Source organism: Terrapene carolina, unplaced genomic scaffold, assembly GCF_002925995.2.
Source record: "Terrapene carolina triunguis isolate 2854851 unplaced genomic scaffold, T_m_triunguis-2.0 Scaffold211, whole genome shotgun sequence".
NCBI classification, from domain to species: domain Eukaryota; kingdom Metazoa; phylum Chordata; order Testudines; family Emydidae; genus Terrapene; species Terrapene triunguis.
The window spans coordinates 33,041,920-33,064,277 of NW_020664562.1; the positions used below are offsets into that span (position 1 = coordinate 33,041,920).

General features: G+C 43.7%; 1 protein-coding gene across 5 annotated transcripts in view; it reads left to right on the plus strand.

Annotated features, from left to right (window-relative positions):
• Positions 1 to 22,358, plus strand: part of LOC112107617 (choline transporter-like protein 5) — a 199,052-nt gene that overhangs the window by 135,232 nt on the left and 41,462 nt on the right. For all 5 annotated transcript variants that reach the window (XM_026655798.1, XM_026655799.2, XM_026655797.2 and 2 more), the window contains exons 4-6: positions 11,490 to 11,574; positions 16,041 to 16,125; positions 18,788 to 18,916. In XM_026655798.1, coding sequence (XP_026511583.1) covers positions 11,490 to 11,574; positions 16,041 to 16,125; positions 18,788 to 18,916 — 299 coding nt within the window. The remainder of the gene's footprint in view (positions 1 to 11,489; positions 11,575 to 16,040; positions 16,126 to 18,787; positions 18,917 to 22,358) is intronic.

The following is a 22,358-nucleotide window of genomic DNA, read 5'->3' on the forward strand; positions in this document are numbered from 1 at the left end:
GGGTAAGGGATGGGGACGGTTGGTACGGGATCTCGGTAAGGGTGATGAAGAGCTCCTGGCTGTCGGGGAAATCTGCGGTGCCAGCGCTGTCGACTGCCTCGTCCTCCTCATCTCCTTCTTCATCTTCCCCGTCCGCTAACATGTCCGACGAGGAACCGGCCGCGGACAATATCCCATCCTCAGAGTCCACGGTCACGGGTGGGGTAGTGGTGGTGGCCGCACCCAGGATGGAATGCAGTGCCTGGTAGAAACGGGATGTGTGGGGCTGGGATCCGGAGCGTCCGTTAGCCTCTTTGGTTTTTTGGTAGCCTTGTCTCAGCTCCTTGATTTTCACGCGGCACTGCGTTGCATCCCGGCTGTAGCCTCTCTCTGCCATGGCTTTAGAGATCTTCTCGTAGATCTTAGCATTCCTTCTTTTGGAGCGCAGCTCTGAAAGCACGGACTCATCGCCCCACACTGCGATGAGATCCAAGACTTCCCGATCAGTCCATGCTGGGGCCCTCTTTCTATTAGATTGCACGGCCATCTCTGCTGGAGAGCTCTGCATAGTTGCCACTGCTGCTGAGCTCCCCTCGATGTCCAAAGAGGAACTGAGATTCAAACTGCCCAGACAGGAAAATGAAAATGAATTCAAATTTTCCCGGGGGTGTGGCTGGTCAGAGCATCCGAGCTCTGACTGCTGTCCAGAGCGTCAACAGAGTGGTGCACTGTGGGATAGCTCCCGGAGCTATTACCGTCGATTTCCATCCACACCTAGCCTAATTCGATATGGCCATGTCGAATTTAGCGCTACTCCTCTCGTTGGGGAGGATTACAGAAATCGATTTAAAGAGAGGTTTATGTCGAACTAAATGGCTTCCTGGTGTGGACGGGTGCAGGGTTAATTCGATATAACGGCGCTAAAGTCGACATAAAAGCCTAGTGTAGACCAGGCCTAAGTTGCTGTGCCACGTCAGGCAAGTAACGTAACTACTCCGTGCCTCAGTTTCTCGATCTGTAAAACGGAGAGGAATTATTTAAGCTCAGTACCAATGTGGACACAAGAACAAATGGATATAAACTGGACATTAGGAAGTTTAGACTTGAAATTAGACGAAGGTTTCTAACCATCAGAGGAGTGAAGTTCTGGAACAGCCTTCCAAGGGGAGTAGTGGGGGCAAAAGATATATCTGGCTTCAAGACTAAGCTTGATAAGTTTATGGAGGAGATGGTATAATGGGATAGCTTAATTTTGGCAATTAATTTGTCTTTGACTACTAGCGGTAAATATGCCCAATGGCTTGTGATGGGATGTTAGATGGGGTGGGATCTGAGTTACTACAGAGAATTCTTTCCTGGGTGCTGGCTGGTGAGTCTTGCCCACATGCTCAGGGTTTAGCTGATCGCCATATTTGGAGTCGGGAAGGAATTTTCCTCCAGGGCAGATTGGCAGAATCCCTGGGGGTTTTCGCCTTTCTCTGCAGCGTGGGGCACGGGTCACTTGTTGGAAGATTCTCTGCACCTTGAAGTCTTTAAACCATGATTTGAGGACTTCAATGGCTCAGACACAGGTTTGATACAGGAGTGGGTGGGTGAGATTCTGTGGCCGGCATTGTGCAAGAGGTCAGACTAGATGATCATAATGGTCCCTTCTGACCTTAAAGTCTATGATTCTATGATAATACCTACCTTTGTAAAGCACTTTGAGATCCATGGATGGAAAAAAATCTGTATAAGGGCAAAGAGTTAACTAATAAGCTCTTAATACAGGTCCTGTGCCTGTGTGCCATACGTGGATCCAGTACTTTAATGGTTTCATTAGCTATGGGATTCTTCTTGGGGACAGTAGTGGGTAGAGGGTGAGGGAGAAGGGTGTCTCTAACTGTACTTCATGCATTATTTAGTCACATTCAGACTAGCTTGTCTGAAGTCCTTTGGCTTCCTTGCACAGCTCAGACTCTGATGCTTCCTTAACATCAATGGCATCCTACTTGGGGATGGGGATCTGTCTGGTCTGTATCTGCTGCTGCTACTGGAGTGCATCCGAATGAAATTTTGCATATGCTCTCTCATCTCTGCCTCCTCTTTTGATCCTGCTGCTTGTACTATTTGCTGTAGAGTGATGCTACGATCCGAGTTGCCCCTACTTTAATTGCCCAGTTACATTGTCTGTACCTCACTGGCCTCTTGTTTCATTCCAAGCTGGTACCAGCACTCATTTGACGTGTGTGTGTGTGTGTGTGTGTGTGTGTGTGTGTGTGTGTGTGTGCGCGCGCGCATATACAGACCTGCCAAGCAGGGCTGGCACCAGCGCAGCAAGCAGGTGCTGGGGGCGGCCAAAGGAAAGAAGGGGCGGCACGTCCGGGTCTTCGGCGGCAATTCAGTGGCGGGTCCCTCAGTCCCTCTCGGAGGGAAGGACCTTCCGCCGAAATGCTGCCAATCGCGGCTGCTTTTTTTTTTTTTTTCTTTTTTCCCGGCCGCTCGGGGCGGCAAAAACACTGGAGCCGGCCCAGCTGCCAAGCCTCCCACATTTGGAATATTTTACTTCCCCGTTCCCCCTCTAATGTTCCTCCAGCTCTTCCTGCTCCCTGTTCGCTCAGCTGGTGTGTTACTGTTCTGTTCCTGTCCTTCTTTCACCGCTCAAACACACAGCCCAAGTGGAGGAGCTGGGCTCAGATCATGGGAGCATTCCTTGTTCTCTTTAATACGTGAACACTCCCCTGACAGGTGAGTGGCCCCTACTCTGGATGTTGTGTCGGACAGAGTATTGGCACACTGATGAACACACAGAGAGAGGCAGAAGTGAGCACTGGCAATTTGTAGTTGTGCAGCATTCTTGTGCATTCAGATCTTCCTGCCAGCCTGTACAATCTCCCTCCAGCACTGCACAAATCTCCCTTAATCCTTTGGCTAGACTTCCATGGCAGCTTTGCATGTGCTGTTTCCAAACATCATGTTCTGCATGAAATACGTTGCACAAGCCGAGGGAGGCAAAAGATGAGTGGTTAGCCAGATTCCTCTCTTCCCTGACTCTGTGGTCTCAGACAATGGGATCAGTGTGGTGTGTGATGGTGAATTTGTCCATATAGGGTACATTTGCACATGCCTTGGAATCCTATTATGAAAAAAACCTTCTAACCAAACGCTTAGGTATAAAACATTGAGGGGTTTGGAATCCAGCCCTGGATCCAGATCCAAATTTTGTGGCTGGCCACTGTTTTTTTTCTGTGACGGGTGGATCCAAATTTTTGCATCTGAACACCCCTATTACATATCCAAATCTAAACCCCGTATGGTGCCTGCTTTTGATTTGTCCTCAGATTGTGATTCATCCTTCTTATTTTAAATGAAAGATGAGATCAGCATGAGTCCTACTCCAAAGGCCAGCCCTGCTCCAAATGCATGAGTGTCAATAAAGTTCATATGAAGAGAAAATAGATTATAAATCAATTCTCCATCATTAGTTATGCCTTAATCATCTCCTGTCCTTTGGCTTATTATAGAAATAAAAAAGTCGATTTTCCTGGTTTCTTGACTATGTGAGAATAGCTTCCTCGTTTCACATGTCATTTGGCTGGATAAAGAAAGGAAATACTCAAACTAGGGCTGTTGATTAATCGCAGTTAACTCACACAATTAACTAAAAAAAATCAATCACGATTAAAAAAATAATCATGATTAATCGCACTGTTAAACAATAGAATACCAATTGAAATTTATTAAATATTTTTGGATGTTTTTCTACATTTTCAAATATATCGACTTCAATTACAACACAGAATACAAAGTGTATAGTGCTCACTTTATATTATTTTTTATTACAAATATTTGCACTGTAAAAATGATAAAAGAAATAGTATTTTTCAATTCACCTCATACAAGTCTTGTAGTGCAATCTCTTTATCATGAAAGTGCAACTTACGAATGTAGGTTTTTTTGTTATATAACTGCACTCAAAAACAAAACAATGTAAAACTTTAGAGCCTACAAGTCCACTCAGTCCTACTTCTTGTTTAGCCAATTGCTAAGAGAAACAAGTTTGTTTACATTTACGGGAGATAATGTTGCCCACTTCTTAAATAAATGGTATTCTATTATTGTTTAATAGTGCAATTAATTGCAATTAATTTTTTTAATCACTTGACAACCCTAATTCAAACCCATCACTTGGAGCTGTTATTGACTGAAAATCTGTGGCTCACTTTCTACTCTCTGCTATGTGTGCACAACTCCCACTGGCCTCAGCTGGGCATGCACTTACGTAACCACAGGTATAATTTGGCTTGGTATGTGTTTCAAGAGGGCTGAAGTGGGGTCTGGGAAAAAGGTAATCAAATCTCCTTGAAAGATCAAACTCAGTGATTTATGATAATAGCCTATCTCCATCCTGCTTCAGTGGTGGTTGCTGTTGAATGATTATACTGAACAGAAATATGTATTACATGAGTTATTCCTTGCCATAATTGTGTTACCTTTACAGATGATTTGATAAATGAAAGGGGGGGTAGCTCCCTTTTATGGACACCCAGCCAGCCAGTTAGCTATAAAATCCCTCTTGGTAGCTGTTCTCTACTTGCTTTACCTGTAAAGGGTTAAAAAGTCTGACTGCATGCATAGGTAAAAGGAAGGGAGTGGGCACCTGATCAAAAGAGCCAATGGGAAGGCTAGAACTTTTTAAAATTGGGGAAAAAATAAACTTTTCCCCTTGTCTGTCTGTCTGTTCTCCGGCGATTGGGGACAGAGCAGAGATAGGGCTGGGACAATGCTGTAAAAAGCTTTAAAACCAGGTATGACAAATCATCAAATCATACCTCGAACCTGCTTATCTGAAACCCCAGATATGTAAGGAGATCAGGGAATGTCTAGGATGATGCAATTAGGTTTATTTCTTTAATTCTTATTGGCTTGTGGACTCCTCTCTGCTAACCCCCAGATGCTTTTGTTTTGCTTGTAACCTTTAAGCTGAACCTCAAGAGAGCTATCTTGATGCTTAAGTTTTGTAATTTTTTTTTTAAGATCTAGCAAAAAGCCTAAGTTCCAGATGTATTTTCTTTCTTTTTGTTTTTAGTAAAATTTACCTTTTTTAAGAACAGGATCAGGTTTTTTGTGTCCTAAGAAGTTTGTGCACATGTTGTTTAATTAGCTGATGGCAACAGCTGAGTTCCTTTGTTTCTGTCTCAGCTCTTCCCCGGAGGGTGTGTGTGAAAAGGCTTGAAGGTACCCCACAGGAAGGAATTCCCAAGTACGTCTTTCTGGGTTCCAAAAAGGGGTTTTATTGCATTTTGGTGGTGGCAGCATCTACCTATCCAAGGTCAGAGAGAAGCTGTAACCTTGGGACTTTAATACAAGCCTGGAGTGGCCAGTATTAATTTTTAGAATCCTTGCGGGCCCCCACCTTCTGCACTCGAAGTGCCAGAGCTGGGAAACAGCCTTGACAGATGAAAAAAGAGTGTCAATTTAACAGTCAATGAAACTTTTATTCCTTAGAGAACTAATTCAGTCCTTCCTATTTATTTGGGAGATTTGGGGCTTAACAGGGAGAGACTTTAAAAAAAAATAAAATAAAAAAAAAATCTACCAGACAGCCTAAAATCTATGGTAGTTTTAATTCAGCAAAATGAATGTGAAGGGCAGCTAATGAATTATCATAGAAAGAGCTCAAGGCTTCAAAGGATGGAGTAATTCAAAAGGAACAAAACTGAGTATGATTTAGATTTACTCCTGAACTGTGGTTCATATACTAACCTGATCACAGCCTCCTGAAGAGTTTCTGGTACAAAGAGAAATCACTCCCCGCCCCCCCCCCTTCCAATCAATAGTTTCACCATATGTAGTTCAGATCCTCTTAGAGCAACATTATTATTTGCAATAGCAAATTTCTCCAGATGTGTCTCTTACATTAAAGGAACAATGGTGTTTTTATCCTTTATTGCGCTTAGCCAAGCCAAGAGTTATGATCGTGTATCAAAGTAAGCCATCTCCACAACTTGTAAAATCTTACCCTCAAGAGTCCACTTCATGTTTATAAATTCTTCTTACATTTTAACATAATTTTGTCTTCTAGTAAAGGATTGATGGATTTAGAGTCGAAATGGGAACTTGAGATTATCATGCTTGTTCTTCATCTAAGATGCGCCTTGCTTTCATTTGGTTTCCCTCCTCCCTCCCCCAATTTCTATAGCTCCAGCTATGAAAGACTTATTCTTCTAGAACAGAATTCTTCTGATTTGTGTTCACGGGCACAACTGGGGACTAACCACTGGGCTGGTAGGCCACCTGTGAAGTAGTGAACAATATGTTGCTTATGTAGTAGGCCTGCTTCTAGTAATGTTTATGCAACAGCGGTGTCATCAGCATGGGTTTACAAATTCAGTATCATATGTCCTATTATCTGCTTCACTGCATTTGTAAATTGTTTGTGTTAAAAAGCCATAAGCACAGTTGGGTAGGCCTGTTCTTCCACATATTAAAATGTTAAAAGCATACCTTTAAGGGAAACAAAATAATGATATGAAAGCCTGTATTCCCAAGAAGCACACTGTTGAGGGAATGACTCAGATAAGCTAAACAGATTTGCAGTTATTTTTTAAGTGTCAGTGGAAGCTGTTGTTCTAATCACAGTTTCTCCTTGACAAGGAGTTTTCCAGTATTTGCATCCACTGGCTCAACCATACAGCAAAAAAATAAAAATAAAAATGTATTTGATAAACATTTAAAATGATAGACATTAGCCATTTCTGATATCATACTTGTGTACATCAGTGACAGGATAATGACATAACTTCAGCCATCCCGAATGTGGATCCCTGTCTGTCAACTGCTTTGCCTGTGTTATATGCTGCCCCACTGCTACACTGACGGCTGACTCAGCTGGGTTGGTTGATGTATTTGTTTCAGCCCAGCTGTGTATGCCAACATTCAAACTGTGATTTTACAAGCATCAGACCACGCACAACCTTTTGCTGGCATGAAAGTTCTATATACTTGGATTCAGTTTCATTTAGTACTTGATATTGGGTCACCAATAGGGCAGTGAAACAAAGACTCAAACACTACTCTTTGAGGCTAATCATGATAATAACCTTCCACTGTCAATGGAGGCTGCTGATTTAGGTACAATTCTACACTGAATAGGATATTTATCATATGGGATTCTTTTCCCAACATTGTTCTAACTCACAAAGAAAGTAGTAGTTGTTTTTACTCTCCTGTTTTCTGCTGCAATATTAATCAAATGCTAAATCTCCATCCTCTATAATGGACCAATTCTTCTCGGTTTCTCTCTGAAAATTAGTTGAGATGTACTTTCCCCAGCAGATGTGATTTCAAACTAAAGGAAACCAATTTTACAGCAAACCCAGATAAATCTGTTTTCTAAAGCTGTTTTCTAGATAAGGGGCCCAGTTTTGATTCCAGTAAAGTTGACGAGAGCAAGTGTTGACGTAGAAAAGCTTGTTTACCATATTTTTTAAACCAGGTTCATCCGACACTGGTTTAGTGCCCCAATATGACTGAGGCCTCAGGCTTGTAGGAAAGCTACAACCAAGAATCAGTAGGTATGGGCAATTGGATGAAGGCAACTGGACAAGAGTCCCCAAAGACTGGAAATACTGTTCAGAATACTTCACAAAAACAAAAGTATGAACAAAATGTTCCAGCACTTGTACCTCACTAATTCCCACTAATGCCCAGGAAGCCCATTGCAAAGGATCACGTTTGGAGAATTAGTGAGTTAATGGCCTAATCCAAACCCAGTGAAACCAGTGAGAGTCATTCCAATGACTTCAGTGGGCATTGGATGATGAGTAATGAGAAATGATAAAACAGTAAGGATACATAACAAAATGTACTTTATCTGTATATAATTGTATTGCCAATGATGTTTCAGTGCATACAAGCATCCAATTTTTGTCATCTGCAAGCTTAATTAGAAGACATAAAATCCTCACTGATGAAATTTGGAGATGACACAAAAAATGGGGGAGTCACAAATAATGAAGAGGACAGGTCACTGATACAGAGCCTTCCGGATTGCTTGGTTAGCTGGATGCAAGCAAGCAATAAGCTGTTTTGATACAGCTAAATGTAAATGTATACAACTAGAAACAAAAAATGTAGGCCATGCTTACAGGATGGGGGATTCTATCCTAGGAAACAGTGACTTTGAAAAAGATTTGGGGGTTGTGGTGGATAATCAGCTGAACATGAGCTCCCAGTGTGGCACTGTGGCCAAAAGGTGCAATCCTTGGATGCATAAACAGGAGAATCTCACGTTGAAATAGAGAGGTTATTTTACCTCTATATTTGGCACTTCTGTGATGACTTACTGTGTCCAGTTCTGCTGTCCACAATTCAAAAAGGATGTTGATAAAGTGGAGATGGTTAAGAGAAGAGCCACGAGGATTAAAGGAATAGACTCACAGAGCTCAAATGTGGGTGACTTGATCACAGTTTATAAACACCTATCTGGAGAAGAAATATTTTATAATAGTCTCTTCATTGTAGCATACAAAGGTGCAACATGATCCAGTGGCTGGAAGTTGAAGCTAGAAAAATTGACACTGGAAATAAGATGCACATTTTTAACAGTAAGGGTAATTAACTATTGGAATAATTTACCAGGGGTTATGGTGGATTCTCCATTACTGGAAATTTTTAAATCAAGACTGGATATTTGTCTAAAAGCTCTGCTCTAGGAATTATTTGGGGTAAGTTCTCTGGCCCGTGTTATACAGGAAGTCAGGGTAGATGATCACAGTGGTGATCTGGCCTTGGAATCTATGAATCAATTCTTTGTAAAAGTAAGAAAGAGCCTTAAGGCAAGAAGAACAAAGAACGATCTGTTGCAGGATGGTTGAAAAGGGAGCTGCTATCATAGAGACCATTTATGATGGAGTCAAACATTTTGCTTTTGGACAGACAGTGGTGGGGAAAATGGGTTGCCTCATGGGCCACTAGGCACAGGAGATTCTGGATATGTCTACACAGCAAAGAAAAACCTGTGGTCTGGCCTATGCCAGTCGACTCAGGCTTGTGAGGCTCGGGCTGCGGGGCTGTTTCATTGCTGTGTAGACTTCTGGACTCTCATCCAGTCCCTGCTATCACAGGCAGTCTCCTTACAGCACTCTGGTCTTTGCTGAGCAGTGGGGAGAGGGTTGCTTTCTGTGTGTAAATGGTGTTCTGGGATGATTAGCAAAGTTATACTGCAATTTTTCTTTTTTTCCTAATTGTGATTGATGGGTGGGGGGAGGAAATAATTGTAGATAAAATATCCTACCTAGGAAGGGAATATTGTTGGCAGTAGCAGATAATTATCTATACCCTGCAGAAGACGTTTTGCTACTGAAATCTCAGCACTATTTTGAATCTGATTTGACAGGTTTTATTCATGCTGCCTTCTGCTATGCTAGTGTGAGGGGAAATACAGTCAAGAAGGGAACAAATGGTTTCTTTTAGTAATTTTCAAATACTTTTAAAAACTAATTTTTGGCGGTGGAAAGGTTGATAAGAAAACCCATCTAAGAGCATACAAATAAGGGATTAAACCCATTTGGTGTCAGCAGCGAAACTGATCCATTTGGCCTTGTCTTTTAACTGCATGAGATGCAGGAAAATATTAAAGAACACTCCCCATTGTCATACAGTCACAAAGGAGGAAAGCATACAATAGAACACAGAAATAGCCCACTCACTCAACATTTAGATTATTTCATAAGCCAAATTTACATATATCTAAAGACTGACTGTATGGATTCATATAAGGAAGATCATGTCTAATAGGTTACATTACTGAGTGAAGTCAATGGGACTTCTCACAGGTGAGGAATTTTCATACATTGCAGAATATGGGCCTTAATAGATAAGGGAGAAAATAGACAGAATTTATTTGAATGTCTAGAAGATATTTGAGACCAACTAGCAGATTATTTTACAAACTAAAAAGCATGGTGTAATTGAGACATATTAAAATGAATTAAAAACTAACATAAGATCCAGAAACCAAGAGTGCCAGAAAAATAAAACCATTTAGGGTGAAAGATAACATGGCAAATTCTGAGTTGGTATGCAGTGGTACAGCTATATTAGTCAATGGAGGGTATGTTGCAGATCTAGCCCATAGTCTGCAAGGATAAGTATTACATCTACTGTTCTGTGATTTGCAGAGGTTCTCTCTCCATTCCACCCATCACCGTAGTATCTAAGTGCCCCTGCTACTGCAATGACCTTAAGGAAGATTTAATTTCTAGTGTGACTAAATTTAGCACACAAAATCAACAGAAAAGTGGGGCAATTATAGAAGAACAAGTTCAAAGTAATTTGTATAGATCAGGGCCTAAAGTGACTTCTGACATTCAGTGTACACTCTGAGAGGAGGACACTAGGGGCTAAAAATAATCATAATGGCTATAGCCTCCTCTACACACTACAGAGCAAAGAAAAGGCTGGAGAATTATCACAGTTAATAAAACTAAATCCAACCACATTTTGCAGCAGTTGTATTAGTAAGCCAGATCTAGGGATGTACGGGTATAGGACATACTGTGTGGGCTAATATGCTGGCACCATCCTGCACTTGTAAGGTGATATTTAGAATGTGAGGTGAAGTTCTGATTATTTTGTTATGGGGAGGATATAGATAGAAATTGTGATAGTCAAGGGCAGTCAAAATTATTCAGAGCTTACTGGGGAGTTGTGAAGATTTGTCAGGTCTGACCTCTGTAGCTTAGAAAAAAATGATACTAATGATGATTTTCCTAGTGGTGTACTAGATCCTGAATGGGAACGGAAATAAGCAGTTTGAGAAAATGAGATTTTTCAGGAGCAAGAAATCCTCGCCTGAAGTTGAGGAAGGAATAGAAGCAGCATCCTCCAGTTCAGGCTGAGGTTCTGTACTCGTTCTGTACTCGTTGTGTCTCTACTTCTATGTACTGAACAAATCAGCATAGCCAGCTACAGCGCTGAGAGCTGAGCACGTGGTTTTATATCCTGAAATGGGGGGTTGCATCCCTTGTTAATGTGACTCGATAGCCGCTAGATTGTCATCACCAAATCTTGCCTTCTCGCACACCCATGTAACCCCATTCGTTTCAGTGGGGTCGTGGGTATAAGCAAAGGCTCAGTTTGGTCTGTGAGGTTTAGCTCCATAGCACAGTGTGGCTTTAAGCCAACAAAGCTTTTGCAATGCCTCCTCTTTCTCCTTTTAATAACCATTATTTTCTAAGTGCATTACCTCATATTTTGGCCACATACCAGACGTGTGTGTCCTGAAGGAAAAAAAGAGAAATGTTTTACTGTCTGACTGATTCATCCATATTTTATTTTATTTTTTCCTTAAGAAATCTACTGTTTAAGGAAAATCAATTCTCTTCAGTAGCTATTGGGAGAGGTTAAAATAGTACATGACAGATGGTGCATTTTAATTGCTAGAGAACTTGAACTATTAGCAAGCTACTGCTGGACACTTGGAATGTGGTGTTAAAAGATCTGTCTATCTCTTTATATATTTGTAGCTTGGGTGCATGGTGACCCCAGGAAGGTGGTCTATCCAACTGACAGCTATGGACAGTTCTGCGGCCAGAAGGACACCATAAATGAGTGAGTACTCAGAGGATTCATCTGGCTTTATTTCTCATGAGGCATGCATGAGAAATGAGGTATCAGCCCTCGGCCTCCTGGGAATTAAATTGGAAGGCTGCAGAAGAAGCAACCTCCACCCCACCGTACTGTATTTATTCCAGTTAAGGTTTCTGAAAAGCTCAGTTGATCAGTGGAAATTTAGACCTGAGTTATTTCTGTAATGCAGCTGTTTGCATAGTATGGAGACTGTGAATAGTAAAATACTATTATAAAGTATGGCTTGTGCCATTAAGTGCAAAGAGATCCATCCTAGACAAATTAGAGGATTAGGCCAAAAGAAACCTGATGAGGTTCAACAAGGACAAGTGCAGAGTCCTGCACTTAGGACGGAAGAATCCCATGCACTGCTACAGACTAGGCTAGGCAGCAGTGCGGCAGAAAAGGACCTAGGGGTTACAGTGGACGAGAAACTGGATATGAGTCGACAGTGTGCCCTTGTTGCCAAGAAGGCTAACGGCATTTTGGGCTGTATAAGTAGGGGCATTGCCAGCAGATCGAGGGATGTGATCATTCCCCTCTATTCGACATTGGTGAGGCCTCATCTGGAGTAGTGTGTCCAGTTTTGGTCCCCACACTACAAGAAGGATGTGGAAAAATTGGAAAGAGTCCAGCGGAGGGCAACAAAAATGATTAGGAGGCTGGAGCACATGATTTATGAGGAGAGGCTGAAGGAACTGGAATTGTTTAGTCTGCAGAAGAGAAGAATGAGGGGGGATTTGATAGCTACCCCCAACCAAAGAGGATGGGTCTAGACTGTTCTCAGTGGTACCAGATGACAGAACAAGGAGTAATGGTCTCAAGTTGCAGTGAGGGAGGTTTAGGTTAGATATTAGGAAAAACTTTTCACTAGGAGGGTGGTGAAGCACTGGAATGGGTTACCTAGGGAGGTGGTGGAATCTCCATCCTTAGAGGTTTTTAAGGTCAGGCTTGACAAAGCCCTGGCTGGGATGATTTAGTTGGGAATTTGGTCCTGTTTTGAGCAGGGGGTTGGACTAGATGGCCTCCTGAGGTCTCTTCCAGCCCTGATATTCTATGATTCTATCTATGAGCTCTCACTGTCTGCTGCTAGCTACCTGCTGCCTTTATGCTACTAGAGAGAGCGATGTGTGGTCTGAGCTCAGGTCTGGGGGACAGACAGCTCTGACACTGACTCCCTCTTTGGCCTTGGTCTTGTGTCTTAACCCAACTTTATTTTCCAATCTCTTAAATGTGGGTGGCAATTCCTAGCTCATCTGGGGAGCTGCAAGGATTAGTTAATCTGTTAGTATCTGTGAAGTACTTGCAGATGAAAAGAGCTATATGGGTCGAAACATTATTTCTATGAAAACTGAAGCTGGAGCCATGAAACCACATTACAGGAAAGTTTTTCCTTTTTTTAAAGTTTGCATTGAACACCCCTCACTTCATTATCACTGTTATTAAATCCAGTTCCATGCAAGCAGCAACCAAAAGCACACAGTTGATGCAACTCTTCTGCTGCCTCTTATTCCTCTTCCCATTCAGCTTGCAGGGATGGAACAGAGGAAGCAAGTGTCCAGGCCCCTTGCATGGAGATAGGGAGTAGTGTGGAGGAACACCCAAGATGGTGTCCCCTCCCAGGCAGGGAAGGGAGCGGAGGAGAAGTCTGGAAACAGTCTGTGCCACTTGCTCTTGCAGATTCCTGCATGGAGCTGGAGAGAGCTGCAGAGAAGTGGCTGGAAAAGTTCCACCTTCCCCTGCATAGGGAGGCAGAATTGTCAGGAGGAATTGCTCCAGGTCAGAGTCCTACAGGGATCAGGAGAGGCAACTGGACCAGGAGCCAAGCCTTCCGTGGGCCTGTGCAAAGCAGTAGGGCCGCAGGATTTGGACGGGGACACACACACACACACACACACACACACACACACACACACACACACACACACACACACACGATGGCAGGGCTTGGAGAAGCGGAAACAGGTAGTGACATTGGTGGCTGGTGGCTTCCCACCCCTTGGGGGAAGCAGAAGGATTCTTTTGCATTCACCCCATTTTCTGTTGTCCATTGTGCATGTTCTGTCTCTCTATCTCTGTTGCTCACTTATTTTCTCTCTCTCTGTTACTTGGCTCTTCCTCTTTACTTCTCCCTCGTATGTCATCCTTTCCCTGGTTCATACAAACACAAATTCTCTTTCCCTCTCTCCTCCCTTGCTGGGGATGTTGGGGGGTGGGATATTGCTGCTGAGGCTGGGAATTGGCACTCAGTTTCCATGTTGAGGGAATTGCTATAAATGGATAAGCCAGAAGTGACATAGGAACATTTGGCCAGTGGCCACAAGAGAGCTTATGGCAGCCCTAGCATCAGAAGCAGCCCAGGGAGCCCCTCTAAACAACCACAGACCAGCTCTTCTTGACTCCTAAAACTCTGAGGTGGAGAGGATTTGGCTAGGTGCTTCACAAGCCCCAAAGACCAGTCCTGTACAGCTGTAGTGTCAAGCATGAGTAAGTAAGGGGAATCCCTGATAAACTTTCATCCCTAATGAAAAGCTGTCAAAGGGGTCCTGCAATGCCTTCATTGTTCCCACTGATAGTTCCCACATAGCCCCATGGGGGATGGGGTTTGCAGACCTGGGACTGTGGGTTTGTGGGCCTCCAAAACGGGCTTTGACACCTACGTGCCGGTTTCCTGTGGAGGGTGGTGGCATCTCTTTATTGTGACTCTTGCGCCTATATTAATAGCTTCAAACATACCCGTAATATTTGTGGGGAAAGTCGTATTTCAGAAACCGTGAAATGTAAAACCAGGCCTGGATCTATAGATATCTGAAAAAACAATTGCGCTGCAATGAGTTCCGTACAGTCAAATTAATTCCACCTTGTGTTGCCTTCAGAATCCCTCTAGGGGAATTCTGCACCTTTGCATCTCATTGTATCCACCCATTGATCTCCTCCATATAATCTCTAAGTTTGTTTTGCCTTATATAGAACAAAAGGCAAGCACAGAATACAATTTACTTTAAAGGACGCAAACCTAACTCTGTGTGGCCACTTTCCTCTGCCATATACAATTAATCTTTATTGTCTCCTGTTAATGCCAGCAGCCATCGAACACCTCAATGTGAGAGTAAAATAATGTGTTAATGACATGGGCTGTGCTGAGTCACTCACAAAGAGTACATACTCCCAGGGAACTCTTACAGAGCAGTGATATTTCAGCCCAAAATGTTACTCAGTTGATTTGAAGAAATAACAGCTAAGGATTGGGAGTTTTATTTGCAAGGAGTGTATGACTATTTCCTTAACTAGTACGTGACTGAATGTGTGAGAGTGAAAACATCCTGACCTTTTAAAATGTCAGGCCAGATGAGCTACTCCCAGTTGCACAGAGAGTTATGGTTTGCAACACTTACATGTTGTGGGCCAGAGTGGGCCTTGAAGGCACAGCCATGCAGTGGGGTGGGAGGCAGCTGTGTTGCAATGGGGGTTCTGGAGGAATCGCACGCTGCAGGGGATTTGCCCTTACGTTTTGCAAGGCTGCAGCATGCAGTCCTCTTGCACCCAGCTAACTTGGCTGCCTAGTGTGGAGGGGGCAGGACCGTGGCCTTGTCCATACCTGCTCCCTTTGAGGAGGTCTCCACTAGAGCTGACCGCAGGGCGACAATTCCATTTCACAGCAACTTCTGAGACTTCAAAATTTGTTTTCATTCCACATTGGAATGAAGATGTTCCAACCAGCTCTAGTCTCCACTGCTGCTGATGCAAGTCTACTGCAGTAGCTGCATGCCCTGGCCACATTGTGCCTGGCCCTGGCGTAAGGGTGAAGGGTCAGAAGGCTATTTCCCCTTCCCTTCCCCATCATGCACCCAGTTTCCCCCTTACTTCTGACCAGTACTTGGGTTTGTGAAAGTCCCTTTCAGGTGCTGTGTTCCTGTTTTCCCAGGCAGCTGCTTCAGGTTTTGAGCAACAAAAAACTCGTTTGATTTTTGGTGCCACCTTCTGATTAACACAAAAACATCAGCTGGTACAGCTTGCTGTGTGCTAGTAGTAATTTCATATGCTGTATCTACAAAATAGGTTCAGCGTATGCAGGTGAACTACAGAGCATGAAGAGGTGGTTTGCCATGTAAAGCGCAAGCCTTCCAGTTCTCGAGCCAGGTTCTGGGCCATCTCGAAGAACAAGTGGATGTCAGCTAAGGCTCCTGTGCAGGAAAACACTCCTCAGAATGACTACTCATCAAACAAAGCAGTTTGACTTAACATACATTTAAGCTTGGGCACTTCAGTTTCTGCTTGATTTTCATTTCTCACCTGGGATTTGCAGTAGTCTTTTAGGATAACAGTATTTAAAATTGATAGTGTACATTGTAAATCCATATATGGTATGTGAGTACTATGGTCATAAACATAGTATATAAACATCTATACATATTAAAATAGTTATTTTTATTCCTATTTCTCTATAGGAACAAGACCAGTTTGTTTTACTTTAACATTCTGAAATGTGCCAGCCCAATAGTGCTAATAAACCTACAGTGCCCTACAACACAGGTAAGTGAAATACAGGGAGAAAACGTTCTCACTGCCTCTTGCTTATTGCTGCTTAAAACTTGACAGAAGTCATTTGATCGACTAGTTGCATTTTATAGAATGTAGTTTGATCATATTGTAGAGTGCAGTGTGTGTATAGCATGTATCTGAGTGTACAGTGTAGCAGATTCAGTGTCTATTGTTAACGGGGCAGGAGAAAATAAATAGAAATGCATAGAACTGTTTGTTTTGGATTTAGAGTTGAAAAAATTCCCCATGTGAGTGTGACTGGGTTTGGCTAATTGTCCGTCATGAATATAGCATGAGTGACTGTGCAGCAATGTAGTTCCTGCACATTATTATAGCCATTTTTCAGAAAATCATTTTGACTGGCGCACAGATTTTTCCAAACCAGCCATGTTTAAAAAAATGCATATTTTCTTGTTTACAACCGACAATAGTGTTCGTTTGTCCAGACATGTTACATGCCTTCTGAGGAATTGGTAGTGGTCAACGCGATTGTTTAATGTTAAATAACCCTTAGGTTTGGCTAATCACTTGTTGAATGCTCACTAATCAGTATCCCAGTAGAAGAGAGGCATACATAGCTTGTGTAGACAGAGGCTGAGCGCTTGTCAACACTTACAGCATTGCAGCTGTGCCACTGCAGCGCTTCGTGAAGATGTTACCTATGCAGATGGGAGAGCTTCTGTAGGTACTCCACCTCCCCAAGCACTGTCTACACTGGGGATTAGGTCGGTATAACTACATTGCTCAGGGGTGTTGAAAATCCCTGAGCGATGTAGTTACACCAGCATAAATTCCTAGTGTAAACCAAGTAATATAGTCTGGTCCTGTCACTTTGGTAGAATATTAAATGAATCTCTGTGTTGATTTGTGCTGCTGTGGTCTTGACTTTGTTACCTCACTGTGCCACAGTCTCTTATGTTACAGGGAACACTGTATAATGTTAAAAAATATATAGGTCAATGCTATTGCTGTTGTGCAATGCACTCTTGGATTAGGGCTTGTGCTGTAATAAAGTAATCACTACTGTGAGGCAAGCAAGGTGGAATGTTCGTCACAAACAGGTTGTGTTTTAATTTGTCTATTTTCAGGTTCACAACAGATCTGTGAAACTGGAGGGGGTTTTCGACATTTTCTAGTCTTTGGATGATAATTCAGATTAAAGGTTTTAACTCTCTGGCTGTTGTGAAAATGCTGAAGAACCACTTGGGCTTAATACGTCACACTGTGACTTTTCGAGGAGGTTGTGGTGGTCCCCCAAGCCAGATCATTTACATGTGTGAGCGCAGGCCTGAGAATCAGGGAGGGCCTGAGTTCTGTACCTACTTCTGCTGCCACTGACAGGCCTTGCTAATACTATGGATTTTAGAGGCCTGTACAGACAATGTTTAAATGTTGCTTTGCAACACTAATGCGTGGCAAATATCAGTGCCAGTTTTACAGATGGGGAAAGTGAAGTTATAATAAGTGATGTGCAGACAGCGATTCATTGTCCGAACAAGGATAGAATTCAAATTTCCTCATTCCCTGATCCAAGGCTAGTCCACTAGACTCTTGCACCCACCAGGTTCTAGCCTATTGTATAAGATCCCTTTCTGGTATGGACATTCCCGTTCATAATGTGAAAAAATGACTTAGGGCACTTGTACGCTATGCCCTTGAGGGGAAATTCACTTCCTTCTATGGTAAGTCTCTGAGGAGGAGGGGGTCCAGACTGGGTAGCTTTGCAGGGGGTGCAGCCTCTCTAAAGCCACTCTATGCCACAGAGGCGGGCTCACAGGAACATTGAGGAGGGCAGAACATGATCATGGACCCAGTGATCAGGAAGTCCGGCTTAGAGTGTGTGCTGGAGCAGCAGTCACTACTTCATACATGCATCTGAATAGCAGCCTACCTGTGGGTGGATCCAGTCATTCCCAGCTCTTAGTTTCTCACACACATCTTGCTTACTTTGGCTTTAGTTGGGGAGATGTGAATTTCGCCCTTGGCATGTGCACCTGACTTGCTTTGACACCAGCGGGAACTCTGTCATGGGTAAAGGGCAATTTACTGTCTTAATTTGGTACACCTCCTTAGAGGCATGTAAAGCCAGCATCATTGAAAGCGGGTTTGACTGAAACTACTGTATAAGAGGGTGAAGCAATTTTTAGCTTCATCAGATTTTATTGATCACAGTGGTCTTGTGCCATGCCACATGTCTTGTGCTGCTGCACCAGCATATTCATATACACAGCTGTCTGTGCTTAGGGGGTTAGATCAAGGCCTTTCTGGGGATTTTTTTCGTGTGTATGTTCAATAAAAAGTTTTAAAAAACAAACTTAAAACTGTACATGTGTATCAGAATGTATGGAGACCACCAAGACATATGGAGGCAGAGCGATTGGGAGATACAGAACTTGGGGAGAGATTTGAAAAGGTCTATCAAAAGCACTAAAAAGTGTTTATCTAGAGATTCTAACAATAGACACTGTCCCTTTCTAAATGCTACAATAAGCATTGCTCCAGGCAATCTGATAAAACAGGGCACTTTTATAGATGGCCATTTTTTTGTCTTGCTGTTTTGATAGCATGAGTGGGTTGTTTTGGGAGGGTTTTTGTTTGCTTTTTGTTTTGTTTTTTTCCAATTTATAATTATGCATTTATTCCTTCCTTACAGCTTTGTGTCTCAAAGTGCCCAGACAGGTTTGCAACGTACATAGACATGCAAGCTTCCTACAGACATAACAAAAGTTATTGGGAGTACTACAGGCAGTTCTGCAAACCTGGTTTTAATAAGCCTTTGAAGGTGCGTATATATACATACATAAGTATAGATGGGATACATTTAAACTATAGATGAGCCTTAGTGTGCATAAATCAGTCTAACTCCATCAAAATCAATGGAGCTGTGCCAAATCATCTCAACCGAGGAGCTCTTCTGTAAGTGTATTTCAGCTCTGAGTTTGTCAAGAGTTAAGATCTGCTAGCCAGACAAAATCCCCAAATCTTTAAGTGATTACCAAAGGCTCAGTTCAATGGAAAATATCTGCAGACTTCCATGCTGTGGATTTTTGGTTCTATAGGGTATGTCTACACTGCAGTGTAAGCCCAGGATTTGTGGGACTCAAGTCAGCTGACCCTAGTTTGGAGAACCCAGGGCTTGAACATCTACACTGACTGTTAACCCTACATTAAGAATTTTCCAATTTGGGCTTAAACCTGTGGCTCTGGCATCCACACTCCAGTGCACAGACCTGAGTCAAACCATGCATATACCAGACTCCCTAGCGCCCTCCCAAAATTTGGCCGCTCTAGTCCTTTGACCATGGTGAACTGTCCACCTTGCACATTACAGCAAGTTTGAACAGTCCGCCAACACATCCTTCCTAGCTGTCTTTTTGGTGTGTGTGCGCCCAGGTATGGAGCCAGCAACATGGAGGAGACACATTTTCAAGAAATTCTCTTGCTTGCACTTTCGCTCTCGTGTCAGAAAACAGGCAGAGCTTCTGTGAGATGCTGATGGACACTTTGGTGGCATTTTCTGACCCACCAAAGGCACCTGACAGAGCTTATAGTGGAGCAGCAGGAGGAGGAGGATACCCAGGCATGGTAGACTCACACTGGCTGATGCTGCTCAGTACACTCAGTATAGCCACTGATAACGTCTATGTGAGGGGTCGGCAACCTTTCAGAAGTGGTGTGTCGAGTCTTCGTTTATTCACTCTAATTTAAGGTTTCGCGTGCCAGTAATACATTTTAACGTTTTTAGAAGGTCTCTTTCTATAAGTATATAATATATAACTAAACTACTGTTGTATGTAAAGTAAATAAGGTTTTTAAAATGTTTAAGAAGCTTAATTTAAAATTAAATTAAAATGCAGAGCCCCCCGGACTGGTGGCCAGAACCCGGGCAGTGTGAGTGCCACTGAAAATAAGCTTGCGTGCCACCTTTGGCACACGTGCCATAGGTTGCTTACCCCTGCTCTACGTAGACCAGCACTTCTGGCACAGGGCCACAAGCACAGACTGGTGGGATCACATCATCATGCAGACCTGGGATGATCAGTAATGAATCCAGAATTTTCACATGAGGAAAGCTACCTTTCTGGAGCTTAGTGGGCAGCTTGCCCCAAGACCCCAGCATAAAGACACCTGCATGAGGTCAGCCTGTCTGGAAGCTGGTTGCTATAACTGGCTGGAAGCTGGCTAACCCAGACTGCTACAGGTTGGTTTCCAGCCAGTTTGGCGTTGGAAAGTCGACTGTGGATAAAGTGGTGGCAGAGGTTTCTGAGGCAGTCAGGCATGTGGTTTACCCCAAAGTGGCAGGCATAAAAGATATTCCTGAAGTAACTGCTGGCTAAGGGTATGTCTTCACTACCCGCCGATCCGGCGGGTAGCAATCGGTCTATTGGGGATCGACTTACCGCGTCTCGTGAGGACGCGGTAAAATCAATCCCTGATCGCTCTGCCGTCGACTCCGGAAATCCACCTCGGCAAGAGGCGGCAGCGGAGTCGGCGGCAGCGCGGCAGCGGTCGGCTTTCCCCCGTCCTCACCGCCAGGTAAGCCGACCTAAAATACGCAACTTCAGCTACGGTATTCACGTAGCTGAAGTTGCGTATCTTAGGTCGGACCCCCGCTGTAGTGTAGACCTAGCCTTAGAGAGAATGGGGTTTCCTAATTGTGCTGGGACCATTGATGGGACTTATGTGCCCATAGGTTGCCATCCTTAAGGAGCATGAATACATAAACCACAAAGGGTACCACTCCATTGTTATACAGACCCTCTGGACCACAGAGATTAATTTATGAATGTCAATGTGGGTCAGAATCCATGAGGGAATCAGTAGGATGCTGTGTCAGCTTCCACATGGCTTACCCTGTTATGGCTGCATGCAAACACACACAACTTAACAGCCTTCCTCCTCTGCCCCCGGCACGTTTCTGGACAAAAATTCAAATCCAAGTTGAATTTGGCACAATTGATTTTGTCACCTATGGACTGCATGGACTGTCTCTAATTGAAATGGAGTGGACAAGCTGCTGCCATACAATCCGCCATTAGCAGGATACATGTTGCTAGCCGTTATGTGACTTACGTCCAATAGTTTTTGTGTTGGTTCATAGAATGGAAATTCCTCTTATTACTGTATTAATAAAATTAAAATGGAGCCAGAAACTCACTGCGCTCAGGGACAGCTTCTGTGTCTGGTGCATGCTGTGCAATGGGCTGTTTGTCGGTGGCGGGGGCATCAAGCAGCTCCAGAGTTTGGCCCCAGGGTGTGCAGCGGTTCCAGCTCCAAAACCTCTTTTGGGGCTGGTTTCAGCAACAGACTTCACTGTCCTCACTCAGCACCTGCTGCTGGCTCCCATCAGTCCCCATCAGCCATCCCAGCTGACCGGGTCATCGTGCACCACCGTTGGCTCCGTGCTCAGAGCAGTGCCCAGCACCTGGTCCAACTCCTCATAAAATGGGCATGATGTTGACGAGTTGCCCGAGGTGCAGTTCTGGTCCCTGATTTTCCCGTACTCTGTCTTGAGCCACTCAGTCCACTCCGTGCACTGGTCACTAGTGCAGTAAAGTTGCTACAATGCCAGTTTCTTTGCCGGTATGTCTGATCATTCCTGGTACTCTTACTAATGCCCACTGTTGTGCTGGACTCTCAGCAGAGACTTACCAAAATCTGGCCGTGCTCCTGTGACCATAAAGCAGTGTGCTGTGCAAAAGGCTGTTTCTGTTCGGTCTCCATTGCAAGCATAGAAGGCTTTCCAATGGCGTGATTGCAGCTTGCTGGTCAGAAGTGGATGGAAGGGTTAACGCTGACTCACCAACCTGCAGGAGTGCACCAAGGGGGGCGGGGGGTTGCTTCTATTTTCACTGGAGTCCACTGGAGATTCTTGGGATAGAGGAGAAAGGAAGTTGGTCCATGACATTGTGGGATACTTTTGGCAGACTCCCAGGACCTGGGTCGGGGGGGCTGCATCTATACTGCAAAGCAAAAGGGGTCAAACTCTGGGTCCTGGCTTGACTGGGCTTGATCCCTCCTCCCCCACCGGGTCTTAAGACACTTGGTCCGAGCCTGAGGCTGACAGATTTGTGTGTAGACGGAAGAGGGGGTTGGGCTTAAGCCTGACTCTAAGCCCGAACTTACATTACAGTATAGATGTACCCAGAGAAGCCAATTTTCTCCAGTATATAGGTTTAGGCTGCACTGATCCACAGTGGAGAAGGAGAGCTCAGACTAGTACT